We start from the raw sequence: 13269 nt of genomic DNA on the forward strand, positions 1-13269 counted from the left end.
GTTCTTTTCATAGTCCTATGATCATATACAAATAAGACTTAGATGAGCTAGTTGAATACACAAGGTCAGACACTTGAAATGAGAATGTTTTCTTTTTTAACAGTATTTACAGACATATACATGCAGAAGTGTGAAACTCAAGGACAACTAGTTTTTTAATGTACACATCTACTTACAGTGTATGTGGATGTACACACTACTGGTGAAAAGTTTGGACACACCTTTTCTTTAGTTATTCTAAAATGTGAATAATAATAATAACCATTACCACTATGAAATAACACAAATGGAATTATGTACTGACCAAATAACATTGCAAATTAATTTTAAATTTAAGCTGCTTTGTCTAGAGTCTGATTTTCCTCAAAGACTCGTATTGTTTTGAATGGGAGAAAGTGTAACGCGCAATATGGCGGAATAAGTCCCGCCTTCTAAATAAGAGCCAATCGCCGACTGGTAAAGTCATCGCGTCACTTCAGCTGCCGTTAGAATCACCGGTTTCTATAGAAACAGTCAGACGCTCGCCTCCGAAGAGACGCGCATTTAGGTCTGCGCATGCGCACTAGCTTGATCCAGCCTGAAAAATAGTTTTTTTTTTTGTGTCATGATTCCAGCGTTTAGAAACTAAATTTATGAGCCGGTTGTTGTTAGATCTCATTGGTGATTTCAAATATGAAATTTAATCGTAAGGTTGGAGTTTTGGAGAATTTGATGTTTCCCCATTCAAAGAGATTGCATGCTGCCCAGGATGCCCGAGAGGCGTTTCAAAGATGGCCGCCAAGTGAAATGACTTGTCTTCCTTTACTATCTGCTCCAACTCAATCTTACAAAAAAAAATGAATTACATTTTTTAAAAATGAGATTAAATGTATATGTTTAACGGGGCTATGTGTAAGAATTTTCATGTATTAATAGCTTTTTTATTGCCAATATGTGAACAGCTTGCAACGAAACTTGAAAAACGAGACCTTCTACACACTGATTTTTGTGTGAAGGACTCAGGACGGTTTTGCCGGGAAATTCAAAAGGGTGTGACGGTTAAACGTCGCTTTCGGCAGCGAGGACGGCATTTGGGAAGTTTGTTAACAGTATATCGCTGCAAAGGTATTTCCAACTTTTTACTTCTAAGCGAAGAACGTAAAATAAATTACTGCTCGAGCACGAGCAAGCTGCTAGCTGCAGTTCACTTAACGGCCATCGGTATCGCTATGGTTTCTGAATTGTACATATAACCCGTTTAACATAATACAATATTAGGTCCCACTTTATATTAGGTCTCTTTAAGTACTGTGTATTTACGTAAGAATTAATTGTAATTATTTTGTTCATGTTGTTTTGCGAAATACTTTACCTTATGCACCAGAGAAAGGAGCGCGCCGCCATCTTTATAATGTTGTCTTTGAACTTCCGTTTTTTGCGGTAGCTCTGTACATTTGGCATCGCTGTTGAAGAATAATTAGCTGGTGGGTTTACTGTTTTGTAGAATTAATAAAGTTATCACTGTAATGTTTAAAGCAGATGTCTTAACAAATGTCAGTAGACCGGGAAGATTTTAAAACGAGCAGTTCATTCATAAATATGTAAGATCGCTTTGGAAATACAAACCGGGGCGGGGCTACATAAGGTGGGATATGGTGTAAGGCAAATATTAATATTTTTTGTTATTTCAATATTAATATGAATCAATAGGCCTATTAATGGAATATTAATTCATATTAATAAATTGTATAAATTCATATTAATGAAATATTCATACAAATTAATATGAATTAACTATGCACATTAATATAATGAAAAATTCTGTCAAGTGTGTGTCCAAAATTTGACCGGTAGTGTATACAGTATGTCATTTAAAAAAAAAAAGAATTAATGTATTAATAAGAAATATTAATTTACATTAATTAATACTGACTAAATCACAACCTTATGCAGTATGTAGGTAATGTGTTATTCTGATTTTGATTTGATGATGCACATAATGTAATGTTAATATAATGATTAAATATGAGCCTGTAGGAATATCAACCACACAATGAGCCACAAATAACATACAATAGCAATCAAATATTTTCTCTGCGTTAACGTATCCATATAAATGCCTGTTTGCTAATAATATGCATATTTGTTTTGTTTAGTTTTCTTTTCTTTTTATCAGAAAATAAACAGCTTTTTAAAGATCCTTCAGTATTTGACATACGTTCCTGAGAGAGCCGCCTGCTGTTAGACAGTAAATATCAGTGATCAGGGGTTTTTATATAGAACTCAATATAGTTGAGTGTGATGCATTGACAGAAATGTGTCATTAGCCCTTTTGCTATCAGCTCAGCAACAGATGTGACATCACGTCAGATTTGCATCACAAGTAGCCGTGTTAATTTGATTAGTTGATGTGGATGTGGTCAAAGCCCTGTGTCAGGAAGATCAACTTCAGTCTGATCCTGGACCGCTGAAGGAAACACAAATGTAATCATAGACTTAAAGGGATAGTTCACCCAAAAATGAAAATTCTCTCATCAATTATTCACTCTCATGCCATGCCCAATGTATGTGACTTTCTTTTTTCAGATAAACACAAATGAACATTTTTAGGAAAATTATCCATCTCTGTGATTCCATATAATGCAAGTGAATGGGTGCCACTCATTTGATGCTTGAAAAACCACACACAACGATTGTGACGGTAATCCATATGACCCCAGTGGATGAATCAATGTCCTCTGAAGCCAAACGATAGGTGTAAAAAAAAATACACATTTTTTAAACTCTTTTAAATATATCATTGCTTCCTGTCTACTGTCATTCGAGCGATCATGAGAGGGATGTAAGTGCGTTGTGAAGCTCATGTGGAAGTGGCGGTCCTCGCACAAACTTCACGACACACTACAAAGAAACCTGTGAAAATAAATCTTTGTTGTTAATCCTTTTGATCTTTAATTTATTCACAGAAAATCTAACCTTTAATTAAAGTAAAACAACTGGATCTCTTTATGAAATAAATGTTTTTCTCCAATACACATTGGCCACAATTAATGACACCCTTTTATTCAATACTTTTTTCAACCTTTTTTGCCAAGAGAACAGCTCTTGAGTTTTCTCCTATAATGCCTGATGAGTTTGGAGAACACCTGACAAGAGATCAGAGACCATTCCTTCATACAGAATCTCTCCAGATCCTTCAGATTCCCAGCTCCATGTTGGTGCTTCTTCTCTTCAGTTCACTCCACTCCTTTTTTTATTTAGGGTTCAGGTCAGGGGACTGGGACGGCCATGGCAAAAGCTTCATTTTAGGCTCATTGACACATTTTTGTGTTGGTTTTGATGTTTGTTTTTGGATCATTGTCCCGATGGAAGATCCAACCACGGCCCATTATTTGATTTCTAGCAGAAGCGGTCAGGTTTTGATTTTTATCTGTTAGTATTTGATAGAATCCATGATGGCATGTATATGAACAAGATGTCCAGGACCTCCAGCAGAAAAATAGGCCCACAACATTAAAGATCCAGCAGTATATTTAACCGTGGACACGGGGTACCTTTATTCCTGATTACACCAAACCCATCTCGTGTGTTTGCTGCCAAAAAACGATCTTTTGTTGTTTGTTTCATCTGACCATAGAAGCCGGTCCTGTCTGAAGTTCTGACAACTGAATATGCCTGAGTTTGTTTTTGGATGAGAGCAGAGGATTCTTTCTTGAAACCATCCTGAACAACATGTGGTGATGTAGATGTTGTTTGATCTTTTTTTTTAGGCTGAGAAAAAAAGTCAGAATTGCGCAATTGCGAGTTATAAAATCAGAATTGTAAGATATTAACTCGATATTCGGAGAAAAAAAAGTCAGTCTTTTTCCCACCTCAGAATTGGACTTCATAGCTCACAATTGCAAGTTTATATCTCACAATTCTGAGAAAGAAGTCAGAATTGCAAAAAAAATGAGAATTGTGAGATTTTTTCTTGCAATTCCGAGTTTATTAGTCAGAATTGCATGATTTTTTTTCTCGTAATTGCGAGTTTGTGAAAATTGCGAAAAAAGAGTCCGAATTGCAAAAAAAATGAGAAAAAAAAGAATTCTTGCAATTGCGAGTTTATAAGTCAGAATTGTGAGAAAAAAAGTCAGAATTGCAAGAAAAAAGTCAGAATTGTGAGATACAAACACGCAATTGTGAGTTATGAAGTCAAAATTGTAAGATAAAAACTCGATATTCTGAGAAAAAAAGTCTGAGTTATGAATTCAAAATTTTAAGATATAAATTTGATATTCTGAGGAAAAAAAGTCAGTCTTTTTCCCACCTCAGTATTGGACTTTATAACTCGCAATTGTGAGTTCATAACTCACAATTCTGAGAAAAGAAGTCAGAATTGCAAAAGAAGACAGAATTATGAGATATAAACTCGTATTTATGAGAAAAAAAGTTAGAATTGCGAGATAAAAATTCGCAATTACTTTTTATTCAGTGGCGGAAACAAGCTTCCATACATTAGACTGTTAGTATTAGTAGACTGTTTGCTACTTTATTTTGGTGGTCCCCCAACAGACATTCTACTGACTAGGTAACTACATGCAAACTTATTCTACCTAACCCTAACCTAACAGTCTACTCTAATGAGAGTTAGTTGACATGTAGTTGCAAAGTTACTTATAGTTAGTAGAACATCTAAAGTGGACCATTGAAATAAAGTGTAACCAATTCATCCACTGGATTACAGTCACGATCGCTGTGTGTGGTTTTTCAAGCGTCAACCAAGTGGCACCCATTTACTGCATTATGGACTCACAGAGATGGATTATTTTCTTAAAAATCTTCATTTAAGTTTATCTGAAGAAACAAAGTCATGTACATCAGGGATGGCATGAGGGTGGGTAATTGATGAGATAATTTTCATTTTTGGGTAAACTATCCCTTTAATTACATACATAAAAAGTGTCAATGGAACAAGCCATCACAGTTTTTTCTGGTTTGGCATGCATGGGGATATAACAATGAATAAATAGAAAAACAAACTTTAAATATATTTTGCCAAACAAGTTATCCAAAGGGAAGTTAATCAGGGACACGTTTAATGATTCAATTAATTGCCAATTAATAAAATCAAGTTGTGTGCTGCATGAATGACTGAAACCCTTTACTGATACAATTTACACAATCAAAATGGCCTGCATTAAAAATAAATAAAAAAAGATATCTATAAAGAAGAGCCAACTGTGCAAATGAAATGTAGATTTCACAACTTTTTTGGGCCAAATGGACAACATTTGTAAAGGAAATTTTATTAGCTGCACTTTCATTGTTTCAATACGTTCAAACTTTTGACTTCCCCATAATGATATCGACACAAACACTTATGTTCTTTAATTATGCGTAATATGTGAATTTGTGGCATTTCATGCATTTTGGTATTTTGTGTTTATGTAAATTGTGTGATTACAGTGATCCGTTTCATAAGAGCCTCTCAAATGTACTAGCAACCTGCTGTTACATCTGCTCATGACATCTGAAAATCTGAAAAATCAAAATGTTATATTTTGTGCTATTCTATATAAAAACACAGCACAGCATTTTAAGGTAAGCTGTTGGTGATAATAAAAATATTTCACTTCTATACCACCTACTTTCTAGTGTAAATCAGTTTAAATAAGATAACTCAGGTCTGAAAAATATAAGTAACTGTAAGCGTCACATAAAAATGTATAAAAATTTAAAAACAGATATTAAGTTTTAGCATGTATAGCTTGCCCTTGCTCTCATATCTGTGTGTGTGTGTGTTGCTCTGCGAGAGGCAGAGAAGGTTTGTTCCAATACAGTGTTGTGAGGTCAAAATCTGCTTGTCTTAATAGCTGATTTAATTTTTAAGAAAAATAAGTTGATTTAGGGAAGCGGGTCCGAGCTCATTACGTGCCTGTGCCTCTTCTACCTTTTGACGTGTATTATTTGTGTTGTTATGGAGGTTGATTGAGTCAAAGACATCAAACCATTTGAAATGGACTCTTCATATGAGTTTATACAGGATTTCACACTGAAACTAGTATCAGGGTCCAAAATTAACTTTTGGAAGCATCAAATGTGAATAGACAAATTGAAACCAAACACATGGTTTAAACAGCGACCTTCTTACGGAAGCTTGTTTCCACCACGGAATAAAAAATAAAAAGGTAATTCCAGTTGAGAGTTTATGTCTCACAATTTGGACTTTATAACTTGCAATTCTGAGTTTATATCACAATTATGAGAAAAACTAAAGAATTTTGAGTTATAAACTTGCAATTGCAAGTTATATAGTCTGAATTACAAGTTTATATTGTTTTTCATCTTAGAATTGTGTGATATATTTTATTAGATATTAGATAAAAGTTGCAATTAAATTTTTATACCCTCTTTTATATCCCTCACTGGCATAGGTGCATCAAAGGGATACGGTCTACAAAAGATTTTGCCTCTTCTAACAAATTTACCACCAGAAATTAAGCTAGTAGGCCATGTTATGTCAAATTCCTTCCCTTAAGCCAGCAAAACAGAAATATGAGGAACAAAGTCATAATGTGTCTAGATTTTTGTTTTGTGAGAGCTGCTGTTTTACAAAGAGATTCACTTGTATGTGATGCTTGAGCTGATGGGGAATCAACTCAAAAGTGTCTAGTGTAAGAATTGATTCTTTTTTTCTTTTCTTTTCTTTTTTTAAGTTGATTCCTATGGCTGAAGTAGTGCAAAAACATACACTACTGTTCAAAAGTTTGGGATTGGAAAGAGTTTGAAAGAAGTCTCTATTTCTCCAATCTTCTGTGTCAAGAAACATTTCTTATTATTATCAGTGTTGAAAACAGAAAACAGTGCTGCTTAATATTTTTGAGGAACCCGGGACACATTTTTTCCAGAATTCTTTTCCGTTGAAGATTTCAGAATCCCACCATCGACAGGTAAGGCAAAAAGTTCATTTTGGACCCTGATTGATACTTTTTTAATGGCAACAGGCATGTGAAATGAATGAAAAATATTGAAAAGGCATACATATCCACTGTCAGTGTTGAAATGTAAGATGCATTTCTATCAGAGCTGTGCTTTTCTTACACCCTTTGTGGAGTTGACTGAACTGTCTGAGACCTTTAGTAGGCACATGCTGCTGTCTAATGCTACTGATGAAACTACAGCCGGGACACTGCCTCAGTTACTGCTATGAAAACTTGTTGGCATGATTTGCAAAAGATGTGAATGAATAAATCATGTAATGTAGGAGAGCAAACCTGCCCATTCCATTTCATTCCCGCCCCCGTTCCCTGTAGTTCCTGTAGGACGGTGAGCCTCAGTCGCCCCATAGCTGCTCTGTAATGAGTTCGAGTTTGCAGAGGAACCAGCGTCGCAGGGGGCAGTAGTACTCGTAGTGGAACTGCTCGAACTCGGGCGTCTGGCGGATGTCATGCAAGAACGAGATGTCCAGGTCCGACTCCAGCAGGACGAGGAGGAGGGGGAGTAGAATCATGAGGAGGCCGGTGGCCATCACCACCAGACGGGCGGCACTGCGCAGGCAGGCCTGCATCTGCTGCCGCCCATTCGACGGGTTGCACAGCGACTGACGAAACGCCTCTCTGGCGAGTTCCCTCTCCCTCTCCGCCTGAAGCTCCAGCTGCATTTCTGGATCAGCGTGCAGCTCCTTCAGCAAGCGCGCGGGGCTCTGGAACAGAAGGTCCAGGCCGCCCTGACCCTCCTCCACTGGTGTCGGCACCATGCTGGCGCACGGGCTGTACGCCGTGTCAGATATGGTGAGAGTGCTGCACCCATCCTCTTCACTGTCTACATGTATCTCTCTCCTTTCCTCATCTGCTCTCGTCCTGTTGGCTGCCTCGTCTTCGCGTCTTTCCTGACTGTGGTTTTCCCTTTCTTCTATTTCTGCTTCCTCAGGAGTGACCGACGGTTTCAGTGGGGACAGATGAACCGAGTCTTTCAAAGCCGAGAGTCCTGCAGAGGGAACAATTGCTTGTGTTAATCGCTGAAAATTCACAGTATTCATTTTACACTGATATTTCAACATTTCCTGAAGGACATGAGGGTCATTATCAGGATAGCTTTTAATACAGCTATCTAAAATCACAAGGATTACTTGTCTCATCATTTTATATTGTCATTTCCCCCACCCCTAACTTTCTCCATGGTGAAGCACTAATTCAAGGCTTTAACAGTACCACTTTTACGAACTTTTAAAATAAAACATTTTATTTTTAAATATTTTTTTTCCTCATCGAAAATATCTCCATTCATCACCATTAAAATGAATAGAATTTTAAAAAAATGTACCTAGAATTTGTTTCTATTTAGATTCATTAATTACTATTTTCTATGTTTTATTAATTTTTTTGAAAAAAGTTTGTTACATTTCAACCTTCTCTAATCTTTCTGTTTATTATTAGTAGTATTTTAGGTTTTAAGAAGTAAGTTTATAAATAAGTAATATTATGCTTCCATTCTGTTATGGGGGAAAACTTTTTTATCCAAAAATATTGTACTTTCCAAAAAAACAGAATAATACTAGTGTGGTGTAATGCAATTAATTAACTATTAGACATTTTTGCTTTAGAATCCTATTAACATTCAACACCAAAACATTTAGCACAAAACATGTTTTCAGAGACAAATGTTGTAGGTTATTAATAGTTTTTTTTTCCCCAATTCTAATGTGTGATAAATTACAAGGCAAAATTCTAAACTTATCTTAAGATTTTTTTGTTTGTTTGTTTGTTTTGTTTTGTTTGTATTTGCCACTAAACTGAATATTGGGTGAAACACATCCTGCTATGGTGATTCTCCAAATTCTATGGCAGTTAAGAACCTGGTACTATAGGTCTGTGGTGGAGAGAAAAAAAGAAAAGAAAATATATATATATATATATAATGCAAATCCACTGTATTTTATATAAATACTACACTCGTTGTTCCACAAACTGTAGTTTTAATAGTTTTTTAGGCGAGAATGTAGTTGTTTAAACCTGAAATAAGTGACTCACATTTAATCATAGCGCCTGTTTTACAATTTGTTTAGATGTTTTCGGAGATGCGAGCTCCAGGCCGCCAGTGCTCGTGTACCCACCGAGAACAGCTTCATCTTGGCCAGTGCTTCGGGGATTTGCAGCTGTGTCTTATAGTGGTTAAACATGAGACATAATTCATTTTGGGTACATAAAACAGGCAATCTTTGGTCTTATTAATCTATTAATTGTTCCTGAGCAATTCGAATTGGGCTATGTTAAATGTAATAATTTAATATTAAGTTTATGTAACTTAAATCCTGTAGAGCACTGCTTTTGTACGTTTGACTGAATTGTACAATTGTGTTTATTTCCTATTGTCATATGTAATGTCTATTGTTGTTAATTAAATATTATTGTTCAATAAATATTATTTTATATAAATACTATGTTGTATTTGGTATTGTGAAAGGGTTCATTAAAAGAAAGTTACATTAATACGCCAAACTACGAGTGAATGAGTCAGTCGCAAGAGACTTTTAAACTGAAAGGGACTTTAGTCAACAAATGACATTGTTTTAGCACTGTTTGGAAAATTCCCTTAACTGTAAAAAGGACAAATATAAATATCGCTTTCCTCAGCGGACATTCAAACAGATTTTTTATAATGGATATAATATTATGGACATCGACCTGAAGAATGAATGTTATATCAGACACAGGTAATGCTTGCTCAGGCGATCTCTCTCTCTCTGTCTCTCTCTCTAATACTGTACAAAATTCAATGAGTTTCAATGGAGGGACTTTTAGAAAGAGATGTTTTAGAATTAGTAACGAAGCCTTAGTCAAACTGTCAACTTGAGATTTGAATCTGTGGCGGAAGGAAGTAGTTCTGCACAAAACAGGGTTTTTAAAGACACTCCGTTGTTGTTCCTTATTTATTTACACACTCATGCCGTCAAACTGTTGTATAAACACAATATCACACTCGTAGCCGTACGATATGGCTGTATATCAGCACACTGTGATTACCTACGGCCGAATCATAGCCGTGCAGATATACAGCCATATCGTACGGCTACGAGTGTGATATTGCTCATATATATATTCAAATAAACAAACAAAAAGGACCCAAGAGTGACCCACATTCATAACATTTACTATACGCAATATCCTTTGAGCTAACTAAAATATAAATTTATGTTATTGTGGCTTGCAAACAATTGCACAGTTTAAAGCTTTTGCTCTAGTAGTGTGCATGTTGTATGTGTTTATACAGCATTTGAGAGGCACGGCTGTAGCCTGTGTTCTTTAGACAAGTCCCGTCTAAATATAGACCCAGCTGCCTGGGTAGTGTGGATTAAGACAAGTCTCCCGGCTAAGTTGTCACTGACGTCGATGCTTCTCCATGCAACTATTCTCTAACACACACAGAGCTCTGTAATGCCATATAACATAACCATCTTCTCATTTCTCAATGATATCTTAACATACAGTATTGAAAAATAATTCACATCCCTTTACATAAAAACTAGATTGTTGGATTGAAAGCATTAATTCCACATTCTGTAATTAAATAATCCGTAATTGACAAGGGCGTACTAGATTTCGGGGCATCAGCATTGACAGCCACTTAACAGTGCCTGAAATGTAATATTTGTCAAACTAATTGGATAATCATGAGTTATCTATTGAACACCTTATACAGAAACACACTTAAGCAAGCAGATGCAGGCATGGGCAAAAAGAAGATGTCACCATAGCGACATAGAGAGCCATTTAGCCCAGGAGGATGTAACAGTCATCACTAGTAACAGACCAGGCTATGGCTACCATGGCAACAGTTAGATGCAACAATAACTTAATATGAGGGTGATTTTCCAAAAGAACGTGGAAGATGTAAAAAAAGAAAAAAAGACGTCATTTGGCACAAAATTAGACATCCCCTGCCTTCCCCTAAAATGACTTGTCATAACAGCAATGTACAAAGAACTAGATTTTTCCATTTTCTGAAGAAAACTGTTCATTGTCTGTGCAAAAATTATTGCAATTTAAATGCTTTTATTTGAAACCACTGTTAATCCATTCATCACTTCTGTTTACTGTTTAATTTTAATCATCAAGTTTAATCATTTAATTTTAATCACTCAAGTTTACATCAAAAATTCCCCTAGAAGAGTTTTTTAATCATAGATTTTGTCTTTAGATAAGTTAAATTAAGTCAATATTTTGTTATATTTTAGTCCATTTTACTCTACTGTAAATCTAAAATAATAGCCGAAAATAACATTTTAGTTTATGAGAATGAAACTAAATATTCGTATTAACATTAAACAAAACACTCCTGACATTTAACAAAAGCTCCTGAAATAACATTATTGTATTATTGTTTTTTTGTCAACTCTTTGGTCATTTTTTATTAGTTATATTACTGACAGGCTAAACCGAAGTAGGATTCAAAAATTTTCTGCTGCCATAAAAGAATAGTTCATCCAGAAATGTACTCATTCTTATGTCATTTCAAACCTGTATGACTTTCTTTATTCTGTGGAATGCAAAAGATATTTTAAAGTATATTGTTAACCAGTTTTGGTGCCCATTGATTTACACTGAATGGACAAAAAAGAAAAAGAAAAAAAAAAAGAAAAAAGAAGAAGTTCTATCAATTAATTAAAAACAAAAAACAAAAAAACAAATTAATTGCACATTTTTCTGTAATTAATCACGATTTATTGCACCTAACATTAAAGTTTAAAATGTATTTTTATATTGTAATAATTTCACATTCAATCTCCAAAATAATGTAGAAACAACATAAAGACAGTATATTTTAAATATTTGATCTAACAGGTAGGGAATATACAGAATTTGAATAGTTATTAAACACTTCACAGATTTCATTGCATAAATTATAAATTATAGATTCATTTTTATTAAAGCTGCAAAAGTTATTCAGTCAAGAGCAGTGAGTGATTTTCTTTATCTTTGATTCTTTGATTAACATCAAAGGGTTAGTTCACCCAAAAATGAAATTTCTGTCATTAATTACTCACCCTCATGTTGTTCCAAACTTGACCTTTGTTCATCTTAAGAACACAAATTAAGAGATTTTTGATGAAATCCAAGCAGTATCTGACTCCTCCATAGACAGAAAATTTAACCACCACTTTCAAGGTCCAGAAAGGTAGTAAAGACATCGTTAAAACAGTCGACGTGACTGCAGTGACTCAACCTTAATTTTATAAAGAGAATAGTTTTTGTGTGCATGAGCCGGCGTTCTGACGTAGAACCTGGAAGTGCTGAACGTAAACAACATATGAGAATGACACAGAAGATATAGTTGAATAAAGTTATTTTTGTTTTGTTTTTGCACACAAAAAGTATTCTCGTCACCTTTCTGGACCTTGAAAGTGGTGGTTAAATGAAAAAGTCAGATACCTCTCGGATTTCATCAAAAATATCTTAATTTGTTTTCTGATCTAAGGTCTTACGGGTGTGAACGACATGAGGGTGAGTAATTAATGACAGAAGTTTCATTTTTGGGAGAACTGACCATTTAAAGACAGACAGCAGCAGACTTATTAGGCTGCTGTCACTTTAAGACCTGACACACGAGTGGATCTGAAACGCATCCCATTTTCATAACTCTTTACGTTCATTTAAGACTTTATTTAACTCATTTAAGACTGTGCTTACGAGGATACTCAACAAAACGGGAGAACTCAAGCGGCCGGCATGCTGTCTGAAGCGCTATTCTCTGCACATGAGTCGTATGTGTGTCACACAGACAGGAGACTCGCAGACAGCGCTCCAGTACCGCACCGAGCTTGTGTCTTGTCATGCTTGAATGGTTTAAAAGCATTTGCATGAATAAGAAAAAAAAGCTGCTGTTAATTGTGCTAAATATTTTAACACGTTAAACTGAAAAAATTAATCGCTTGCGTTAACATGTTAATCTTGACAGCCCTAAAAAATACATTCATTGTATTTTATATAGTGTATAGTGTATAGTGTAAGTTTATACAAGTCATTTCTCAAAATATCTTCTGTTATGTTCAGAAAGACTTTGGAATGACATAAAGATGAATAAAGGATGACAAAATTTAATTTTTGTCATTTGATTTTTCAGAATGATGAAAGGTTGCTAGTCAATGAAGAAATCAAGTAGGAATCATCATTTTAGCAGTAATTTGGAAGCTTCCGTACCGGTTCCTGAGATGCGGTCTCCATGCCCAAGCAATCGCACATATACGTCTCGTGCCGTGTAGTTGGCCATGCGGAGCTGCAGATTGTGACGTGTGGTGATCTTCACCTGACA

The 13269-nt window shown here is 35.3% G+C and overlaps 1 protein-coding gene across 2 annotated transcripts in view; it reads right to left on the reverse strand.

Annotated features, from left to right (window-relative positions):
* Nucleotides 1-669: 669 nt before the first annotated feature.
* frmd3 (FERM domain containing 3) overlaps nt 670-13269 on the reverse strand; it is a 71583-nt gene continuing 58983 nt past the window's right edge. The window contains exons 14-15 of one of the 2 annotated variants that reach the window (XR_007187582.1): nt 7236-7947; nt 670-2446 (exon numbers count right to left, since the gene is read on the reverse strand). Coding sequence is in view for 1 of the 2 variants with exons in the window: in XM_048210826.1 (XP_048066783.1) it covers nt 7295-7947 (653 nt within the window). In the remaining variant the exon portion in view is untranslated. Of the gene's footprint in view, nt 2447-5179; nt 7948-13269 lie in introns of those variants that run through there. The other variant, XM_048210826.1, reaches the window with a different exon arrangement.

The sequence above is a fragment of the Megalobrama amblycephala genome, linkage group LG12 (assembly GCF_018812025.1).
Source record: "Megalobrama amblycephala isolate DHTTF-2021 linkage group LG12, ASM1881202v1, whole genome shotgun sequence".
In the NCBI taxonomy this organism is placed as follows: domain Eukaryota; kingdom Metazoa; phylum Chordata; class Actinopteri; order Cypriniformes; family Xenocyprididae; genus Megalobrama; species Megalobrama amblycephala.